Source organism: Phalacrocorax aristotelis, chromosome 3 (genome assembly GCF_949628215.1).
Source record: "Phalacrocorax aristotelis chromosome 3, bGulAri2.1, whole genome shotgun sequence".
In the NCBI taxonomy this organism is placed as follows: Eukaryota; Metazoa; Chordata; class Aves; order Suliformes; family Phalacrocoracidae; genus Phalacrocorax; species Phalacrocorax aristotelis.
Genome location: NC_134278.1, coordinates 87,841,471 through 87,853,757, shown reverse-complemented (window position 1 = coordinate 87,853,757; position 12,287 = coordinate 87,841,471). Strand labels below are relative to the sequence as shown.

The window sequence follows — 12,287 nt, the reverse complement described above, 5'->3', positions numbered from 1 at the left end:
GTCTCTGTGCCAATAATTACCCAAGGAAAATTAAACAAGGGAAAAAAAGGAAATATTTTTCTGCTTTAAAGCTTGGGGGTGGGGAATAGAAGGGCTTGCAATACAAACATAATATCAATATTTAGATAGATCCCACAAATGAACATCATTAACATGTCAGAAAAAGGTTTACAAGGAAGTAATGAATACATTTCATTGTGTGTGCTCATTGGCAAAATTACAAAAGTTCGGAAAATTATTTTTCTCGGACACCTCCTTTAAGCAACTGTCACATCTGATAAAACAGCAAGTTCCATAATAACTCTTACCTGCAAATCTTTCTCTCTTACTCTGTCAAAGCTACATATATTCTTGGATCTTTCTTATATGTATAACTGGAGGGCAGTTCCACGATGGAGCCTTTGGCTGGTGGCCAATAATATGGTAGTTTGCATCTGTCATTGTTAGAAGTCCTGATGGTCTAAAGACTATCACCCCATGGGGTTTAATTACAGTTCAGTCCCTAATAGCCAGCAAGTGTAAAATACATATTGTGTTATAAACTAATCTCTAATTCAGCAGCTTACATGCATGCAGATGTGCTGTAATAGGCACCTGCAGAAAAGAATTACTGGTAATTTTCTTCTAGAAAGGTCTCGGTCAGTGTAGATTCTATTCCAATATAAAGTTTACTAAGCAAAACTAGGCAGGCAAGAAACCCCAGAGTTATCCTGTATGCTGGGACAAAGGCTCTACCAAAGAAACAGTCCCAAATAGAGAGAAGAGGATGCTTTGAAGCAATACCAGAAGAGCAGAAATATCTAGAGAACTTGCAAAAAGCCAAAGAGAAGGTAAATAAACTTTAAAACTATTGTAGCCAGAGAACAGTATCAAATCAAGAGAAGTCAGTCAACATCAAGCCTAGACAGCAACCTTTTTAACAAGAACTGGAATATATTTTAATCATGCTGCCTGAAGACCATGCCAAAGACTTGAGCATGGTGTAGAAGCCCACTGTAGCAAATGCCATAAAACAGAAGAAAATGGTACCTATCTCAAGTTTCACAATCAAAGGTTGGCTGTTTGAGCAGCCATTCTCTCCTACACCTGATGTGCCTTGATGGAACCTTTTATTTCAGACTTGCAAAGTCTTTGAGACACCATGCTTAGATAAAGGCAACAGTAATCAGAGGATTATTTCATATTCTGTTTATTGTCATACAATCATGAGCAAGGAGGAACAGAGAAATAAACCCCCCAATTGTCAAGAAAAACAACAGATCAAAGAATAATTTAGACGCTACCTTCAAATATAAAACAGCACAAGTCTACAAAAGTCATCTTTATAGAATAAACTAATGTGATAGATCTGTCAGTAACTGAACTTGCTTCGGAGCAGAAATCATAACTTCAAAAAGCTTGTCCTTACAGCTTAAATGGCTCAGATGGAAATCTGTCCACTGTATTTCCACAGGCTAACCAGCCCAGTGAGAGCCTCTTCAGGGAAGAAGGCCAAAACAGAGAGTTTATATAATAACTAGGAAACATTATTGCAGCTCATTTGCTGGCTTTTTTCCTCATTCTTTTGGTTTCTAATGCTCTCCATTTTAAATCTTTGCATGCTTTCTTCTGTTCACCTACAACCAAAAAACTAAGGAGGCATTTTTGTGTTTTTACAAATGTTCTTTTCGCTCCTATTTTTGTATCATCACAGTCTTTCTTCCTGCTAAGGGAATAAGATTTTGGAAGTCATACACGCACATGCACAAACACTGATCTGTATACAAGTGCCAGGCTTTCAAAGGAGAACTCTTCTTTTCCCTTAAGCAAAGCATAGGAATCTATTAACCAGAGCCTCTCTTTTCAAGAAGAAAGCCTATATGGTCAAGTTTCCGAATATCAGAACGACCAATCATCATTGCCATCTGAAAATGGAGGAATTTACAAGTTTTACTCAGTTAATGTTTAATTACTTAGTTAAGCTTAAAAATACCTAAGTTGTTGTACCTAAGTTACATGTTTTTAGAAGTTTCAGAGTCCACTACAATGGCCTATATTTCCATTGCGTATTTATGAATGTTTGTAGCACAGTTCCTAATGAAATATTTACCAAAGTCTGGGCACACCTTAACACCACTACAATCTGAAATATTCCTAAGAGGCAGTCTGCACAATGTGAAGGGAAGCTGGATTTTCCCAAAAGCAAACAGAAGCCACCAAACATTAACAGAAGATGAGGCTAAGAAAGAAACAAGGTCTCTGAGGTAGAGAATTGATTGTTCATGCCCTGAAACTTTCTGAATGTCACTTAACTGTGGCGTCTTAGAGCTCTAACCATTAAGAACGCTAACTCATCTGGTTCCTCAAAAGCTTATTTTAGTATTTGTCTTTTTGGAAAAAAATAACCTAAGGCCAGCAGTGCAGACAGATAGCATAGAAGCTTCTCATATGTATTGATGGATCACAATTATTGAACTGAGATGGACTTGTCAGAATAAGCTATGAGACAGGATTATCAAACTGTGACAAGTAATAGGAAGTTCTGCTGCAGGAGTACCTAAAAGTACGAATTCATAATGGGGGGGGGCGGAGGGCGGGGAAGAGACTTCGATAAGTAGAGGCTCTTATTTTCAGCACTCTGCACTATGCCTGCCAAGCAACTGAGAAAACAGCACGTCAGAGATGCTGCTACTTCAGGCTCTTGCAGCTCTCTATGCTATGTTTAGTGTAGTTTAATCTATGTTTTCCCTCTCTGTTAAAAAACGGAACTTTGAACACTGCAGAAAGCCAGTGACATTTTCCTACTTTGTTCATATATAGAAATTACACAGGTGATTTCTTCAGCTCAAACTGGTTGAAATATCATTACTGTTACCTTTTCTAATGCGCAGTTAAGCTGTTCAGTACCGCTAGGGTATTTGTGAGAAGCAGCATAGGAAGCATTACCAAACATGTATATTCTATATAAAATAACCTCAGTTCTGAGCCTGCTTAACATACTGCTATTCCACAATGAAAAAAAAAAATTTCTCCTCTGGTATAAGCATGTCGCAGAGCTCTGCAGCACAGCAGGGCAAAGAGCACAAGGAAATCTCTATACTCAGAGGTATGTAGTGTTAAGCTTAGGTGTAGCATAAGGATAATTCATTTTGGAATGGCTTCAATCAGAAGTCACAAACATAGCTGCTAAATAGAGATGCTGCGCAGACTAAACAAGACCTGCACTATGGCGGGACACAGCTGTCTCTGAATATGGTCTGAGTACAGTTTAGTGACACTGAAAATGAAATGTCTCTGCATATCCCATTAGCTAGTTGTCAGCCACACACATTGCAACACACATGGCATTTAAGTGGTTTTCTAATATCATAATATCAAAACAACAATAACAAAACAGAATTAACGGAATTCAAACGCTCACTCCTAAACTCCTCTGATACAAAATGAGTTCAGACTCCTACAATAAGCTTCAGAACAAGCAAAGATGAAAAACATTAGCAGAGGAAGGACAACTGTAAAGTCACATCTAAAGTTTGTGGGAGTAACTGTCCACTGCCTTTTGGAACAGCTTGTTGTATAGCAGTAAATATCCACCAGGACTCTTAAATGCTGGCCACCAACTGCTAGTGTTATCACAGGGAACACCTTCCAGTCACACATGAAAAGTAGATCCAAGAGCAGGACTTCAGTCTGACACAGGGAACACCTGGCCTTTACATATAGGTCTCTGACTATGCCATCTAGACATTTTAAGTATGAAGGAAGAGGTAAGGCATCCCATTGTTTCCCTCAGTCTTTTTATCTCTCCTCCCCCTTCTCTATTTTTTACCTGGAACTGATCAGATGTACATGTGTTCATCTCTGGTGATACAGGAGGTGTCTGTCCTATTGAAGCTATTTTTTCTGCTGCAGATATTGGTTTCAAAGGTTCCTTGGTGGGCTCTAACATACCCTAAATAAATAAATAAATTAAAAAAAAAAATCATACACACACATCTGTATTCCAAGAACTGCACATGAACAACAACCAACCCCACCCCACTCCCCTCCCCCAGAAAACCCCAACAACCAACAAAAAACCCAGCAAACCCAACCAACCCCCACAGTACTAGGTAGTTACTACCCTCACCTAGGGGCTTATGGGTAACCGTACATCTCTGGGACACTTCAGTGATGGGAGCAGAAGATGGGGCAGGGGAGAGAATCATCCTGGTTCCTTGGGCCTAAGGCCTATTTTAGGGCCAATAACAGAAACCCAGGCACTTAGCTGGACCTTGCTTTTAACTTTAATAATGTAATTTAAGCTGGAGGAAACAGTTACTTGATGAGGTGACATCTCCTCCCAACTGTGTGTAGACTATTCCAGAAATCTCAAATGGCCCATCAGAAGTGCATTTATTCCATCTCAACAATTAAGTAATTCTGAAGAAACAAGTCAAATTATCAGTTTGCAGAATGATACCAAGAACAATAATTGCTGACATGGAAATAAATGCATTAAAAAGCATTAAAAAATAATTAAACCCACTTTTTAAATTAAAAAAATGTTCAAAGCTCAACAGTACTATGAAAAGATGTCTGAAATCTCTGATGTTCCTGAATAAAATTGAGGGTGAGAAAGATATACAGAAAGACCAAAGTTTGCACTGAGGCATGCAAACCACCTCAGAACAATGAAGTATGAAAAAAGAAACCCCAAATAAAGCCACTGGATTTGCAACTAGTGTGTTCTAAAGTAATTTCGGGAAGTCAGTCACCGAGACCAGCTGTCCCACAAATGCTTCCATACTGTGTTAGGGGAGCTTAGAATTTAACCACCAGTTAAATCAATTCTTTTTGGACAGCGGAAAAACTCATGAAGCAGAGTGGCAACAAAAAGCCACAAGCCACTTTAGTCCTACCATCATCTCATCCAGCTTATTGTGTGCACAAGTATATAAAATATTTAGGAGATAATTAATCAGCAACAACAATCTGTTGCAAAAAACAACCGCGAGTGTTGCGCATATAGTCTTGTTGCAGGAAGAAAACAACAATTCCTATGAGATGTTTTATCTCTCTGTGTCAGAATACCATGCTTATATCTGAAGTGCATGAGCTGACCTTGATGCATCAGAAAACAGCAGCTCTATAAACTGACTGTAGAAGTTACTCTACAGAATTAACCTACAGATTAAATTGGCTTAAGATATACCAAAGAAAACTGTAATCCTTTTATATTCAATTTGTGAATGATAATATAAAAGTGTATGTGTGTTTGTATGCATATATATACACACAGGTTTCCAGAAAAGAAGAACATATTTATTCTGCTCAGACTAGCAAAAATGGCAAATCTTATCTTCTGAATGTTTTCATGACTACAGACATTGCAGAGTCTGAAATGCCAAACAGAAATTGCAGAATATTGGCTTAAGTGAAAACAGTTCATCTTACTGCGCTAGGCTTCTGTAGGTTGAAGGAAACTTAAGTAATCTAAATTATGCTTGCTATTTTTAGCTAGCACTTGGGGCAACACAACAATACTGGCTATACACGCTTTTTGTAAACATAAATAGCCTAATATATATATATGCAGGTCCTTTATTAATATGCCAATAACATTGCAAAGCATTACCATGCAACTCTCTTGACCTAGGGATATTGAGATGCAATCAAGTAATTAACAGTCTGTCAGAGAAACAGTTGCACATCGAGAAATGCTTGAGTGCTGAGAAGACTTCCTACACATGCTCCATGGAATACTGTAACTATTTAGCAGTCCTTAACCTTTCTTTGAAGCATCTGGTCTTAGTGCTAGCGCTTCCTACAAGTGCCGATGCATACCAATGTTTTGATTTATTTCAATGTTCCTTTGTCATTTTTGACAACTATTTAATGATCTAGTTTCTCATGTCAAGTTTTATTTGACATTTTTACATCTATACCTTATAGTTAACGATTAAAATTCAGCAAGAAGTAGTTTTTATTGCTGCGTACATATTAATACATTACTTCAATGAATTTTTTCTTTTTTAGAAAATGTCTCAAACTGAGCTTAGACTAGCTGGCTCACCTTACTAGATAATTAGCTTCCTTTATGAAATGAGTAAATTAATACTTCTAAAATTTAAAATGAACTATCTGCTTGCACACATAATGAAAAATATGTATTTGATGATCCTTCTCTAGCATTTCTACTAATGCCTAAGCCATAACCGTACTTAAAAAAATACCTTTCGCACACTTGGTGCTTAATGTCATTTAATACATTTCATTATATAATCTTGTTGTAACTGTAACAAAAAATAACACTAAAGAAAGCTTACCAGTCCCGCTGCATACATGGGTACTATAACAGGCTGTTTCTTGTTGCCTGTAAAAAGCTGACAGAACAACAACAAAAAATTTACTTAAAAGTGTCTGTGTCAATGATGATAATATTTTTTCAATGATATATAACTTGTATAAGATTAATACTAGATAATAAATACTATGTTAAATACTACACAATGCAATTTGTAATATTAATAGGGCTTACAAAAAAATAAGTTGTCAGATGGTCTGTCATGAAAAGCCATGTTCAGTACAGCTACGCAATTAAAAGACAAATATTCATACAAACAGACTTCCACCTGATTCTGCACTTAAAGCAGCTCTGTTATTGAGAAAGCAAGTTTTACCAACAGACTCACAATATTTCTTGTATCGATTCCCAAGGAGCACAAAAGCTTTTTGTTGCTGTGGGAGCCACCCCACTGGTATCTCAGTCCATACGCATCATGGATATCCTGCAGCTCCGTCCACACGTCCAACAGTTCCCTATACAACCCATCATAAATCAAGTTATCAACAGGAATAACAGCTGAGCAGCCTTGAACATTCATTCTAGTTTTTAATGCAAGTGACTACTTATACATTCCAATTAAACTTACGCCCAAGCACAACACCCAGAGGAACTAAAACTGCACAGTGTTCTCAGAACAATTATAGTTCAGGTTTATAATTGGAAAATGATGTCCACAGCAGACAGGACAAGGCCTACTTAGGCTTCATCATCACATGAATAAGTACAGCAATTTATATCAAGTGTAACTAATAAAACATATTCTGATTAACTCAGAGACACCACTTGAAAGAAGATGATATGCTGCTAAGTTGATATGCTAAGTGAAATACTCCTGGTATATGTCGTCACTGAAAACAAACATTCTGCTAGATAGCTAATTTTTACTCAATAGTTTTTCAAAACACTTGAAGCAAACAACTAATTTTGAATTACTGCTACATGTTTTATGTTCCTGAAGAAGACACATTTCTACTTCATTTTAAGTTTAGTGCATTGTGGTTTCTTACCCAGTATTTGCTAAGGTCTCCTCAGTTTTCATCTGCTTTTCACCTGCTTCCAACAAATGATTCAAGGAGTTTATTTCTTCTTCAGTTTCAAGAACAGGCATGGAAGGAAAACACACTTCAAATATTCGTTCCAGACGACTTAGCAATGTTGGCTATATCAAAGAGAAAATATTTATGTCAAGTTTTGTTAACTGCTTTAAAGAAAAGGAGTCCAAAGCTATAAAAATAAGATGGAAACCAATGCATAGCTGATACAAAGTCTCACTTACCAGAAAATACATAACTTTCAGAGCATCACAAGACTTTTAATAAGCACTTTTTATACAGGCTGCTAGCTACTGAGAAAATAGTAAGGATCTTGCCCTCTGCAAAGTGAGTCCTTACACAAGAGTCCAGACCAGTTCTTACCAGAGTCACTCTTTGTTATAAATTAGCAAAAAAGAAGTGCAATGAGTAGAAAGCTACATTTAAGACATGTTTAAGTCTTCAATTCTACACATCCTAAGGGTTTTACTGATGACATGTTTTTTTCAGCAAGCTTGGTATTGAACATTACCTGAAATATAAACCAAAACCAATATCATTTCACTTGATGATGCACTTCAATCCACACTTGAGACACAACATTGATTCAGAAGACAGCTTCACTTATTGTATAATGTATGCAGTTAAAGGTCCTACAAAACCTAGCCTGATGTGCAACATGCTCATGATGTGATAACAACTGCAAAAATGGTAAGGAAAAACTATTTACAGTCCAAAGACTGCACACTTCCTAACAAACTGTTAGTATCAATGACTCAGATGTAGGAAAACGCTAATCCCCAGCTTCATTTGCTGTTTATGAGAGTCAGGTGTAATGCAGAAGAGCCAAGAGTAAGGCATTTAAACATACTGTTTGTCAAAAACTATTTGTAAGATTTGTTTGGTACTTCTCCAGACCAAAAAACTAGCAAAGAAAAAGAAAAATTACTTAATGTCTTAATTTCTTGCCCCAAAACATATTTGTGTGTTTTTTAGATGTTAGAGGCTGCTTAGTTTAAATGCAAGACTTACTTTCGTCCAAGCAATTTTCTGTTCATCCCATTCATGATTCAGACAGTTTATGCTGAATGCTGTGATCCTGCAGGGGTTAAAAGCCAACCTTGGGAGTGTTTCTATCCTAGCCAAATAACTTAAACATCAAAAAACCCCCACTAAGTTTTATTCTGGCTGAATAAGGAGCCAGCTAGATAGCAGTACAGTTTGCGTAAGCACAACTTTATCTAGGTTACTCTCATCTGACCTTCTTTCTGCTGCTTTACGTTATACACTCAAACCAAGAGTACATAAATACAAATACTCAGAAGTTTTGCAGGAGGGCAACAGATCTATATTCCCTGGTTTGAGAGACTAGGCAGGATTTCCTGCTCATCACAGTAGCTGCAACCGTGTCTTGATATCACCATCACTTCAGTGTCCCTTGGCAGAAAGGAAACTTCAGCATCTGAGGAAGGCAGACAAGGTTCCTAAGTTTGGTAACACAGCAAATGTCTCTTGATCTTTTCCCCACCAGTGCTATGATCACTGCTGTTGGGTAGGATAAGGCCTCAGCTATAGAAGCAACGTGTATTGGTACTAATGGTTTCCTGGCATTTTAATTCCACAGCAGCACTGGAGAATGTTCCGATTCTTGCCATGGGGGCCTTGACAAATGGATTTGATATTAAAAAGAGAAAACCCCTCAAACAACCTCCTGCCCTCACAAAACCAAAATAAAAATCCCTCCTGTTTTTTTTTTGGTAAGCATAGTATGCTTTCTTCTAAGTTCTTCCCTTATATTTCTATCTCTCCTCTCTGTTGTATTTCCATATAGACAGAGAATTTCAACATTATTATAGCTCTATGAACTGTCTCAGACATCAGATGTACCACTGACACAGAATATACTTTTTTCCCCAGTTCAATCCACTAAAAACAGGTAACCAGCAATCTCATAACATTTATTAAAAACTACCAATTATAAGGTATGCTCATAAAAATGAGAATAAAGCCTTTTTTCCTATGTCCTTGTTTTTAACAGCAGCAGCCAAATCTCTCTTCTTGTTAGGGGAAGGAGATGCAAGCCTGTCACAAAAGGAAGACTACTATCTTTCTAGTTTGGAGTTCCTCAACAGCCATCTTTCCAACGCTCTGCTGCACTGCACACAGGGCAGCACCCAGCAGCTCCTACACACGATTTTCTACTGCGGAAATGGAAAAGAAACTGTAGGCAAAAAATCCCACGAGCATCCCACAGTGTGTGCTAGTATAGCTATACTAGCAGAGCCCTCCTGTGGAGATGCAGCATATTCCAGCAGCAATGCTGAATTTACAAACATAAGCCTCAGACAGGTTTGTGGTTTTTTTATTACAACTGAAATGATTTAAGGTTAAGAGAAACAAGGCTGGTATGTAGAAATCATATATTTCAGTTAGACCAACCGATACAGCTGGGACAAACCTTTACGCACCAGAATATCTGCTTCACAATTGTAATAGTTATCAACATTTCTCATTTCAATTTTTATCGGAAAATTTGCCTTGTCTCTTGTCTCAATTAAGCAAACCACTTACCATGTACATCAGCAAACACAGTACAGGAAATATAACACAGAGTCAAACACCATGTTATCAGAATATCTTGATTCTGTATTGGCATCAGGATGATGATTTGGGAACTGTGAACCAAGTCTGCTCAGTCTATTCTCCTTATTCAGCCACTAACTGCAGAAAAGCAGGAAAATTAACTTGCTTAGAACATCAGCTCTTCAGTTTTGCTACCTGTGAAAGGCTTAACTAGGGACAGCCACCAGGTTCAGTTATATGCAAAGCATAATGTCAAAATATCATAATTATTATATTATCAAAGGATCTGAATTACACAGTATACCTGACTCAGACATTTTTTTTCCTTTTCTTCTTCATTACCTCACTGGTATATTCTGACCATAATGAGTCCTGTTCTACAGCATATAATTTTCCTTTTAATCATCTCTTAATGCCCAATCATTTTGGCCATACAGTAAGTTACAATACTTGTGACAATACTTGTAGACTGTTTTGTGTTTATTGACCAGAACTAAGACACTAATTTTCATTTTTAGGAGATAAAACTAAACTGTATTCCAGATTCTAGCCTAACATTTCAGCATACAAAAGCACACTCCACTTAAGTTTTCAAATTTAACTTTGCCTACAATATATCACTTGCCCTTATCTTATATGAACAGGCGATGTTTACTTCATTTCTGTAGTACAGTAGGAATACTGTAAAAAGAGAGGCAGACGAAAGGCATTGGATCATGAAGACAGCAAAGCATCACGTTTCTTGAAAAGGATCAACATTTGAGAACATGCTAGTGACTAAGAATACGCTCACTTTGGTGATAAAAGAACTAACAGAGTCTAAGAACCGTGCAGCATCTCAGTCAGCATCCGATTTCAAATTTGAGCTTAAGAATTGTGCCAAAATTTCAGGAACAGTTTAATTATAGCATTCTTTACACTTCCTTTCATCCCTTCTAAATTTCCAGAAATGCTTATCCCTTATTTCTATATAACAGAGAAGAACGGTTTCCATAGCAAACCAGAGTAATTAATTCTATGTGTGCAAATGGACACAGGGAGGAATGTGTACGCACAAACACATCTCCCAGGCAGTGGCAATGTCCCTAAAGGAAGCAGCTGAACTTGTTCTTCTAATTGGTAATGAAATCCTGTGGTCACAGCCCCCAGGTATGAAGGGCATTACCAAGATTTTGAAATTAGTGGAAGTGTCCATCTTTTACAAACCTCAATCTATTGTTTGTACAAAATGGACTGGTAGAAAAACATTACTTCTGTCATAAACAGTAGCATCATGTCTTTCAGGATGAAAAATCCTGGGGAAAAAAAAAGGCACAACTTTTCATGTTACTAAAAATATTTGATACCTGAGTGTTCTGCACTGCCATTTGAGAAGAGTAATTCTTAAAGGCACATACTGAAGATGTGAAAGAAGGTTACAGATGCCGTTCTAAAACTTAACCATGATTCTCCAAACAGGGACAAACTCAAAGCCCCACGGTTTCTGGGAAAGTATAATAATTTTTGATAAACACTTCAGATACATGGTAATCATCACCTGAAACAACAAAAATATCACAGATGTAACAGACTTGCAAATGAGAATGATAACCACAGGATTAGAATTTATCTCCTTGGCTCTTTAAATAGGGGGCAAGATCCAGCCCTCAGAGCTGAAAGGCCAAAGTACTTGCTTTACAGAATTTGTTTTTTTCTTCTCTACCACTAGGCAATAGAATCAATTAACTCCTTCAACACAGCAAACCTACACTGCCCATCCAGCACACTAAGTCCTCCCCAGCCACCTCCACATGAACTCAGCAGTGACAGGTCACTGCCTCTCTTCAGAGCTATGAGAAGATTAAAACCTGCCATAAAGACAACATACTTGGGCTACACTACAGAAACAGTTGATACGAATTGAAGTTTTCACCATATGACTGCTGTAAAACTTCTCTGCATGAAGTTTCAGGGAACTCTATGTGCAAGGGGGAAAGAGAGACTTCTTGCTTCTCTTCACAGTCCCAATCACACGAGCTGTGGAGCAAATACAAAAGCTCATCCAGTGAAATGCTTGTCATGCTGGAAGCTCACGAGTGGGATGGCACTTTGTCCCTCCATCCCACTTTCAATGGGATGGGACAGCCCCATTCTTTAATGCAACCCCTCATTTTCCACACCCCACTATCACTTACAGCCTGCAGCATCTCTGCTCCAGCAGCCTTCATAGGTCCTTTAAGAAGGGAGAGAGTCAAAAGCAGAAGGTCACCTTCAGCCCTCCTTTTCCTGCTGCCAGGAAAAGAGCCTATGAAGGAAGCAGCGCTCAAGCTCTGCGCTGCTTGTGTCCACTGAACACAAAACTGGGAGATCTAAGAATAAATAAACCC

General features: G+C 37.8%; 2 protein-coding genes across 4 annotated transcripts in view; both read right to left on the bottom strand.

Moving 5' to 3' along the window:
• ACTR2 (actin related protein 2) overlaps positions 1 to 12,287 on the bottom strand; it is a 516,258-nt gene that overhangs the window by 299,007 nt on the left and 204,964 nt on the right. The window lies entirely within an intron of this gene.
• Positions 1 to 12,287, bottom strand: part of AFTPH (aftiphilin) — a 48,857-nt gene that overhangs the window by 15,424 nt on the left and 21,146 nt on the right. For all 3 annotated transcript variants that reach the window (XR_012659763.1, XM_075088357.1, XM_075088359.1), the window contains exons 3-6: positions 7,315 to 7,466; positions 6,654 to 6,780; positions 6,288 to 6,344; positions 3,809 to 3,931 (exon numbers count right to left, since the gene is read on the bottom strand). Coding sequence is in view for 2 of the 3 variants with exons in the window: in XM_075088357.1 (XP_074944458.1) it covers positions 3,809 to 3,931; positions 6,288 to 6,344; positions 6,654 to 6,780; positions 7,315 to 7,466 (459 nt within the window). In the remaining variant the exon portion in view is untranslated. The remainder of the gene's footprint in view (positions 1 to 3,808; positions 3,932 to 6,287; positions 6,345 to 6,653; positions 6,781 to 7,314; positions 7,467 to 12,287) is intronic.